Genomic DNA, 10,240 nt, shown 5'->3' with positions numbered 1-10,240 from the left:
ATATTTAGTGAAACCCACAATTGAAATGGAGGGGGGGAGATGCTTTTTCAAATAGAATGCACAATCAATTCCTCATGAAGCATTAAGACTGTGCCTGAGGAATTCTGCACAGACAGTTTCTCCAAATAAGGCTTTGCACCAAGGCACAAACGGATCTGCCAAATACTTGCTGAAAGTCTTGCTGGACTTAGACAAGATTAGTCAAAACGAATAGAAGAAAGCTCAAACAGAAAGTTACATTAAAGATTTAGAAAATCCTGAGGGATTTATGTAAGTATTGCCTGGACATTGCGTGACAAGCACAAAACAGCTTATATAACGCATGCATCAAAGTACCACGTGAGATCGGAATTTTACCACGGTCCCTTACAGAGCGCGAGCGCTACTGAAATTTAGAGACGCTCCCTTACAGCTTTTCTGATGAAATCTCTCCGTCTCCGTCCGCTTTAGCTCCGCGGCTAGCGAGGGAAACGGCGGCGTCAACGAGTCTAGATACCAAGTATTTCTATTTAAAACGAATTAAAAGTGAAACCGCTTTTTTCCCTAAATCTAAGGAGACAGATTTGACTCGATTTTGATGATACAGCCGTTTTTTCTCCTACAACTTACAGTATTTTCTTCCGAAAAACGCGGCAGCTGGGCTCGATTGAGGTGACTAACGTTTAGTTGAAGAACCGACGCTCGCTTCCCTTCAGACGTCAAAATGGCTTTTGTTTCAAGCTTTCATTTGGAGTATACCAGCCTATCTCACTCTTACACCACCTCAAAATGCCTTTCCTTTCCTTCTGCTGTTTCCACAGTCCCTTCAAACAGAAATAAGTGGTGTTGTTTTCCTCAGGACCGCACAGTTGGCGTTAACACTGCGGTCAATATGGACGCTGAAGCTATTTGCGCGAGCCGGGTCGGACTCAACGCAGCCTAAACGACATGGACAATTTCATTTTCCCTGGAGAATATTTATCTGTACTCATGGATGGTATTAAGGGCTGAAAGGAATGAGAAACGGAGCGTTTTACGTTTTTTGTAGCTAACATTTAGCCATACATTAAGCTTGGTAACGTTACTAGCTGCGTTAGCCAGCTAAGCCTTATAAGGCCATATTTAGGTTGTAATAAAAACTGTTCTGTATATTAGTGACATTCAGAGACATTTAAATCTAACATTCTAAACTCGAGCACTTTTATGCAAATTAAGTCTAAACCGTGTTTAACGTGCAACCGTTTATAAAGGAAGTAACTAGTTGATAGCTTATTCTGTTTTTTGTTCAGTTCATGTAGTTCAACACATTTCATATTTTTTCAGAAGTATGAGCACACATGGACACTTTTCTCAAGGGGACACGCGGTCCCGCGCTGACAGCACGTGGATAAATGTGTTCTCTGTAGTTTCCAGGCCTGCGTGGTCTCTCCTGCAGAGGTATTTCCCCGCAAGAACGCAAACAGCATTTGAAATGAAGTCAAATCTAGATATTGGGAACTCTCTGACCCCTCTGAATGTTGCATATCTCCAGTGCCAGCATGAAAACCAGTCAGGCGCGTCCTCCAGAGACCCGGGGACTCCCTCCTGGTTCACACACGATTCGTTGAGTGAGCTAGGAATTCAGAGCGCTTCCCAGAAAGATTTCAGTCTTCAAAAGCAAGCGTCTGCCGGATACCTCGGAACGGCGAGAAACTTAATCAGCCAGGTGTTGCAGAACGCGCTGGAAAAAAGACGCGCGGGCGGTGAGCGCGCCAACCCGGAAAGCGGATGCGATTTGTGCCCGGATACGCTGTCCGTGCGAAGCACTAACAGCTGGTGGTGGGGTGGATTTTGGGATGCCGACGACAGACCTCCAAACTGGCTGCTAAACGTAGCACAGAGCAGAAAAGAGACTGATACGAGCTGGCAGCATTGTGGAGAACATCACAGTATCGGCTATTGTCAAAGCCGCTCGCGGGCGGCCGTTGCCGTGACGACCGAATTGTGTGTCTGTAGCGATGATGTGCGATCAATGCACAACGAAAGCGCTGGACCCTTGTGCTCCAAAGAGCTGACCCACAATGCAAGCCTGTCCAAACCAGAATCCCTCCCAAACTCATACAAGCTTCCACTAGATGTTGAGCAGCAACTGCTAGTTTGTAGTGGAGCCTACAATGAGGTGGCAATTCTGACTCCAGATCAAGATAATGGCTACTCCAGCTTGGAGGAAGAACACTCGAATAGTAAGCTTCACATGAAGCTGCTTTCCAAGGAACAGGAGGTGTCAGAAACAGCCAGCCCTGTTGCCTCCGAGGAGGGCTCATCTCATACTAACACTACAGGGAGCGAGTTTCATAGTGAACCTGTCAATTGTGAGGAAGAAATTAAGGAAAGAGAGGAAGAGGACTCTGAAAAGAAAGCAGAAACTGTTCCAGCTGTTGAAAATGTGCCCTTTTTGGCCGCTTCTCAATGTCAAAACAAGGTCATCGCCTACATCATGGGCAGCCCTTGCAATGGCGAATCCGAGTCAGAGGATGATGGCGATTGGGACAGTAATGACGATGATGGCTTTGACAGTGAAGGCTCATCCCACTTCTCAGATTCTGAGGACCTAGATGGCAGCGATGATGAATCCGAGGAAGATTCGGATGGAGAGGAGGCCGACTCTGAGACAGAGAGGCTGTGGAATTCTCTGTGCCAAAACGGGGATCCTTATAACCCGAGGAACTTCACAGCTCCCATAAGGACTGCCGCCAAGCCAAGCCCTGTGACTACAGACTCTTCGGTCTCAGAGTCTCCGCCAGCGCATATGTCCTCCCAGCTTTCGCCTCCTCCATCGTCGCCCTCACTCTCAGAGAATGAGTCCAGTGAAGACGCATGTGAGATGGATGAGGAGGAGAATCGGAGATTGTGGAATTCTTTTAGCTGCTCAGCAGATCCCTACAGCCCCCTCAACTTCCAGGCTCCCATACAGACTCGAAAAACCTCCAAAGGGTGCCGGAAGGAGAAAGCGCCTGGAACGCCACGCTACAAGAGAGAGGAGGCTGAGGAGAGGCTGGACAGTGGATTCTCAGAGATTTCCCCTGTGCCATGCTCGAGCAGTGTCACGGCCATTCAGCTGAAGAAGGTTTGTATAAAATTGACCTTAATTAATGCATTATCACATTCCAGTCTAAAACTACTTATATAATTATCTTTCTGGACGTTCTGTTTGCTTACATGTGACAGTGCGGTTGGCTTAAGAACACCTTATTATGTCTGGAATGGCAGAAGGAATCAGATGGAGACTGCTTTGATTCATGCAGTTGTTTTTAGAAGTCTAGTTTTGTTGCAGTTTTGTCCACTTTAAGTTCACCAAAATGTTTAAAATCGTTGCACATGCTTAAGTCAAATCATGGTTAAGTTCATTTTTAAGGGACCGGGCAAGCAATTACCTTAGGAAAATCATTTTTAAACCGCCAACATGCTCTTTTTAATATCTAACGTAGTTGTTTTAGATAAGATAAGACTTTATTGACCCCTTGGAGGAAATTGAGGTGTTTGCAGCAGCGACACAAGGGAATGAAATAACAGTAGCTATAAGAAAGTGGTAACACTTTTCAAAATAAGATTCAATTAGGTAACATGAACTAAAATATTAAAAGCACTTTTACAGCATTTATTAATCTAGGTTCATGTTGTTTTCTGCATAAACTGTTCACAATTTTGGGGTCAGTAAGACTTTTATTTAGGAAATTAAATGGTTCTATTCAACAAGGATGCATTAAATTGATAAAGTGTTAGTAAAGACATTTATAATGTTACAAAAGATATCCATGTAAAAAAAAAAAGATGTTCTTTTGAACTTTCTACCCATCAAAGAGTCCTGAAAAAAACTTCTCATGATTTCCACAAAATATAAAGCAACTGTTTTCAACATTGGAGAAAAAAAAAAGTTTCTTGAGCACTAAATCAGCATATTAATTTAGAATGATTTCTGAAGGATCATGTGACACTGAAGACGAGTAATGGCTGCTGAAAATCAGCTTTGACATCAGGAATCAATTAGCTTATAAAATATATTAAAATAGAAAAGTTATTTTAAAGTGCAATAATATTTCACTATTACTGTTTTTACTTTATTTTTGATCAAATAAATGCTGCCTCGGTGAACATAAGACATCTTTAAAAAAAATGAACACATTAAAAAATCGTACAGATCGCAAGAGTTTGAATGATACTTTACATTACATAATTCATTTTTAACATTTCTAGTTAGTCAACATGAATTAGGCTAACAGTGAAGAATAATATATTAATACATTAACATTAATCTAGATTAATACATTTTGTAGAAATTGTTGCCCGTTGTTATTTCTTGACACCTGTTGCATTAACTAATATTTATTAATTACACCTAATTATAGTGTTGCCAAAAAAGGAAACTGAATAATAGTAAAATAAGAATAGATTAAGAGAATATACAAAATATTTTGTGCCTTTCATATATTTGGAATAATGGTTAATGGCCTTAGGTCTTCATCAGTCCAGCAATAGTGTATTTATATGGATGATAATAATCTTTTATTCTATGCGATGACTGGTAGCAACAGTTAATCTTCTTTCTCGCTGCCGTTCTGCCTTATTTCCATTCCTTCACAATATGGCAGTATAGGCCAGCTTGAGAAAATGATGTAAAGCCATGCAATATCATTTTCTACTTTTTTTTTTTTCCTCCCCTGCATGTGATGATCTGATGCAATGGTTCCATTTTGCTGTCTCCAGGGAGACTGAGTTCGTGCTCTGCCCATTACTCATTATCATTTTATAGTGTTTCATGACTCTGGCATCACACTAGTCAGAGTCATTAGATTTGGTCTGGGGTGATGGCACTCCCAACCACTCAGATCAGAGATCAGATCCACTTAGAGCAATCATATACTCACTCACACATTATATATCAACAGTTTAGGGGGAATCACATGTTACTTAGCAACAGTGAAAGGGTGAGTCTTGAAAAGGGAGGAGAAATAGGAGCACTGGGTGTTAATTTCACTGTGAATCTATTGCAAAGCAAGGATGAGATTGGCTGCCATGTTAATTTGTACAGTTTATATTCTGAAGTTGACAGGGCCTTTTTGATTTGATTATAATTATTCCTTTAGTTTATTAGTTACTGTCACTCATTTGATTGCTTTTAAGAATGCATAGAATGTTCATTGGTCGCTAGGTTTTAACGCAGAATGCACAGCCCATATAATATGTATATGTATAATATGTAATAACTTGAACAGTAGATGAAACTTAATTAAAACATTCCTTTCACAGGTGACATTTGTAGAGGAGGTCGAGGAGTTCTATGCCAGCAGCGATGAGGACCGTCATGGACCCTGGGAGGAAATCGCCAGGGACCGCTGTCGTTTTCAGCGCCGTGTTCAGGAAGTTGAAGAGACTATCAGCTACTGCCTTTCTCCAACTTTCCGTCTGGACATTTTTCAAAGACTACACAGTACTAGCTAATTAAAAGCCTTGTTTGTTGTTTGACTGTGAGTGTAAACAATGAATAAGAAATAATATATATCAATAGTTTAATTCAGGGCATCAGGAGGCCCTTACATTTTCAAAGGGCTCACACAAGTCACAAATCCAAGGAACTCCATGGTTCCTGCCAGGGAAGGTCACCTCACTTGAATCTGCTGAAATGTTTTGTGCTGAGTGTCGTGTGGATTCTAGAAATATGCATTTTGTTTTGGTTTTTCTTTGCCACAAGTCACACTGTCCTTTCTAGTCCTTAATACGATAGTTTCATTTTAAGGAGAAAAACAAAGAGGAACTACATGTCATGTCTGTTTAATCGCAGGATTCCAACTCAAAACAACTAAAAGTTTCAAAATAACTATTTTGTTTTCTTCTGAGTTTTTCTTCATGCCTATTGGAAGGTCGGTTTAATGATTTATTCGATTTGGTTTAGTGATGCACGATTAGTACACAGAAGTGCGTTAACTTGACCCCATGAAGCGACACTAAATTGATGTTCATCTTTTCCTTAGAACTGTATTAGTGCAAAAGTATTCTGGAGGGGAAATGAAGTGTTAGCTTTACAGTCCCTCACAGGTCTCCTTACAAACCCATTGTGTTGTAACCTCAAAGCCAAAGATAACATACTTTTGCTCTGCAAAGGATCATTAAGCCAGGCCTCAGTATTTGATGCCACAGGGGCGTACCGGGTGAACGATTCCCCAGAGTAATCACATTCATTACCCACATTAAACCTAGTGGTATTTTGCCGGAGCTGAGCAATGCTTTTGTCAGTGTCTGTTCCTGTGTTAGAGTGAAGATAAATGGGCGTGGGCCTTAGTGCAATGTCTTTGCATGATCTTAAATGGAAAGATTCTTTTCTCTATCACCATATGTGGAAATCACTGTCTTGTAATGGGGTTTTTCTCTGTGCTTTGAACTGTGGCAGCTGTGACAGACAGTAAAATCTTGACTATAAAGGTGAAATGCAGGGACAAAATGCATGTTTTTGATTTGAACTATAATATGCTTGATGTTGAAGCATAAAGGTAATTTGTTAACCAGTAAAATTAACATAAAAGCATTTTATTTTTGTAATACATTTTACCAGTTAAGCATCTGTAATGGGATTTGTGATGAAAGACTTGTCCTAATTAAAATTCTATAAAAATAATGCAGGAAAATTGACTTGTGTACTTTTGATAGAGTTCATGTTTTTACTTGCTCTAAACTGCATCATTGGCTTTGCATTATTTTCAAGAAGGGTAACAAGCATAAAGCAAGATGTTCTGAGGATTTTCTTTTCTCTCTATACATATTTACAGACACTATCTACGGCATAACCTATTTTCAAAGAGATAACATACAGAATGCAAGTTGTTATGATGAATATTTCTCTCATATCCCTTCAGTTAATCTAATTTTCTAAAGAAAAGGTTTATAAAACGTAGACCAGTTGAAAATGTTGAGTGAACACTTTTCTAGCCGTCTGCTATACTGTCACTGCTTATATTCAGAAAATCATCCTACTAGTCTTACTAATATTGCAGTATATAGTAATTGTACTGTGCACAGTATAGCTTACTTTGTATAACACTATATCCCACAATGCAATGTGCTTGACATTCTATTCCCTGTGTAATGCATGAACTGGAATTAATTTATATTTGACTTGAATAAGCCATTACTAATACCTCATTATTTGATCAGTCTGCCACATGTTAAGACATTTTATACAAAACTGGATTAAAAATAAAAAAAAATTTATTTTGTGCATCCACATCATGTGTGCACATTACTGTTTAAAGCATACATATATTGTGAAATAATGCTAGTATAGTATGCTAGTGTAGTATGCTAGTATTCCAATCACAGCACTGAGGCCTGGTCAGGTTGTGGATTGTACTGTACTTGATAATGTTGTCCTGCCACCTGAAGACGCCACAGTTTCATCTTTGACAACTGATTGCGGTTCCTCGGTTGAACAGCATGGTGTGATTTCATCTCAGTCTGTAAGGACTGTCTCAAGGTAAGTCATTCATAAGCTCTTTTGTTAACCTGCATAAATGTTCTGCTTTTCCTATGTATGATATTTCTTGTTCCGTTGCATTTACTATTTTTGGTCTTTCAGTGACCACGTGTTGATAAAGTAAAGGAAATATAGTTATATTTAGTTTTTAGTTTAGTTACATTTAGATTGTTTAGTTACATGTAGGCATGTATTGATTCAATCATGGTGTGTATCCAGTGGAAAAATACTGTAAATGACCGACCAATATGGATAAACCACACTAAAGTATCCTCGGCGGTTTTTTATTTTTTATTATTATTGATAAGACGTCTTTTCAATACATACAGGAACATTTAAAAAAAAACACTGAGCGTGACATAATAATCAAAATATTTGATAGAAGCATTTAAGTTTAAATGTATCTGTTCTATTAATCTATTTAAATAAAGTAAAGGAAATATAGTTATATTTAGTTTTTAGTTTAGTTACATTTAGATTGTTTAGTTACATGTAGGCATGTATTGATTCAATCATGGTGTGTATCCAGTGGAAAAATACTGTAAATGACCGACCAATATGGATAAACCACACTAAAGTATCCTCGGCGTTTTTGTATTTTTTATTATTATTGATAAGACGTCTTTTCAATACATACAGGAACATTAAAAAAACCCACTGAAAGTGACATAATAATCAAAATATTTGATAGAAGCATCTAAGTTTAAATGTATCTGTTCTATTAATCTATTTAAACGGACCAAACGGGCTTGTTCAAACAGGAGCTTTTTTCCCAATTCATTTTAAGAACAGCGATCCTAAAAGTCAGTATACATTTTGTACTTGTTTATATTTTATAGTGATATGCATTTTTCCTTGACTGTTTTAGTAACTGTTTTAGTCCTTTAGAGAGAAGGACAGGAAAGTATGCACCTACCTTATTTTGAATAAATCAATATCAGGCAGAGCGATGAGAAATATTTTTATTTTCACTTTTGATTTCTTTAACAGTCAGTAGAGGGCGCTGTGTATATTATGTCAGTAGGAAGCGCAGTATACCGTTCGTAACTAGAGGGCGCAGTTTAGAATCTGAAAGATTTGTGCATAGAAAACACCGTGCACAGCTTGTCACTAGAGGGCGCTGCATACCATTTTTGAAGGCCTACAAAAAAAAAAAAACGAAAAAAAACAAACAAGATGTGACAAAGGACCACGTTTACATTATTTTTGTACAAGCAGTTCTTGCTGTTTTTGATGGTTCGTGACACAATAAAATATTATCTAAACTCTATTAATCACCATACTTACAGCACTAATTTCCTACTGGAATAAGACAAAAAATAGCCAGGCTCCTTTAGAATCGCAGTTGCTTTTAAGTGCTTTAGGCCTGCCTGACTTGAAAGAAGCAACATACAATGTCTAGTAATTGCAGTAATCTTCTGTATTGGCAGAGGCATGTGGACATGTGAACAGCTATCTGATGTGTGTTTATGGGCACTACTTTCTCTAGTGTCTGCTACAGTTGCGAGTTTGTGGAATAAACTGTGACTTCACTGTATTCTGTTTTATTTGTGCATCTTTGAAGTACATGATTGTTAGTTAATAAGCAGGGATGTTGTGTTTATCTAGGACGTGCTTCAACGATGTATTTGTAATATGCATATTTTCCTTATTTTTAATCTATTGTTTATCATTAAATGTATATTGATAAGATGTATATTTTCAAATAGCATCCCAAGCTTGTAATGCACAGTCACAGCATATGCTATTAATTACACAAACAAAATATTTAGCGTACTGTCTCTGGAAAAAATATCAACAGTGATTATTTATGTAGCCTATTGTAGACGTTATTACTACCCTTACCAAAAAGTAGTATACTTCAAGTTTTAAAAGTATACTTTCCTATTTTTAGTTTAAAAGAAGTATACTAATAGCACACTTGAATAAACTTCTTTTTCGTAAGGGTAAGCAAAGCAAAACTTGCTGAAATATCCACAACATACAACTATCAACAGTAGATCAAACAAATCAAACAATCATTGTAAAAAAAAAAACAACTTCCGTTATGTCGAGATCACGAGAAAATTAAGTCGTGATCACGAGAAAACAAAAAAAGAAAAATATTAATAATCCATGGCCTCTTTGGACTTCCGTAGAATTTTCAGCAGCCAACACAGTAAAATCTCCAGTGTTGAAATCCTGGTGTTAAGGACTGTTAGAGTAAAGAGTTAAAGTTCTGGTGTTGAATTTTAAGGGATTAACACTAACTAGTGTAAACAGCACCCTCTGACCAGTGTAAATACGGAGGGTTAAACTTCATTAACACTTTTGCCGCGTCCGAAAGCTCTAAAATGCTGCCTTCGTAGGACCAATTCAGGCATCAAGGCACGTCCGAATACAAAGTTAGCATCACTTCCTGTCACATGAGATACCTTCATCTGATCGATTTTTGAATAGATGTATCCTCAGAGATTGGCTGCATCCGAAAACTTAGTCAGCTGACTTGCTGCCGTATGAGACAATGACTTTGCAGGCAGCGTTTCTGCACGAAGGCACCTCATGAAACTGATTTCGGACAGGCTTCTGAGGCAGCATAACGGTTTAATGATCTACAACAAAATAGAACTAGTTTTGGTGATAACTAAATGAATATTTCATTACTATAATGCTGATTTCTTGCTAGAAATAACATCAAAAGTGCAAAAAGTTAGTCAGAAATATACATTTACACACAACATGACCACCAAACGCAACTTTCAGACGCCATCTTTATTT

General features: G+C 38.3%; 1 protein-coding gene across 2 annotated transcripts; it reads left to right on the top strand.

Annotated features, from left to right (window-relative positions):
- Nucleotides 1–284: 284 nt before the first annotated feature.
- On the top strand, nt 285–6,629 carry LOC107727191 (protein phosphatase 1 regulatory subunit 15B-like). 2 transcript variants are annotated; one of them, XM_016536981.1, is made up of 3 exons: nt 285–1,416; nt 1,511–3,085; nt 5,266–6,629. In XM_016536981.1, exons 2-3 carry the CDS (start codon nt 1,991–1,993, stop codon nt 5,455–5,457), a joined length of 1,287 nt encoding a protein of 428 aa, XP_016392467.1. In that variant the 5' UTR covers nt 285–1,416; nt 1,511–1,990; the 3' UTR covers nt 5,458–6,629. The 2 variants fall into 2 exon arrangements, with proteins under 2 accessions (XP_016392467.1, XP_016392466.1); XM_016536980.1 differs by having other exon boundaries at nt 285–3,085.
- Nucleotides 6,630–10,240: the final 3,611 nt, after the last annotated feature.

Source organism: Sinocyclocheilus rhinocerous, unplaced genomic scaffold (genome assembly GCF_001515625.1).
Source record: "Sinocyclocheilus rhinocerous isolate Xijiao unplaced genomic scaffold, SAMN03320098_v1.1 scaffold6, whole genome shotgun sequence".
In the NCBI taxonomy this organism is placed as follows: Eukaryota; Metazoa; Chordata; class Actinopteri; order Cypriniformes; family Cyprinidae; genus Sinocyclocheilus; species Sinocyclocheilus rhinocerous.
Note: the sequence above shows the minus strand (reverse complement) of the source record. Positions and strands in the feature narration are given on the sequence as shown.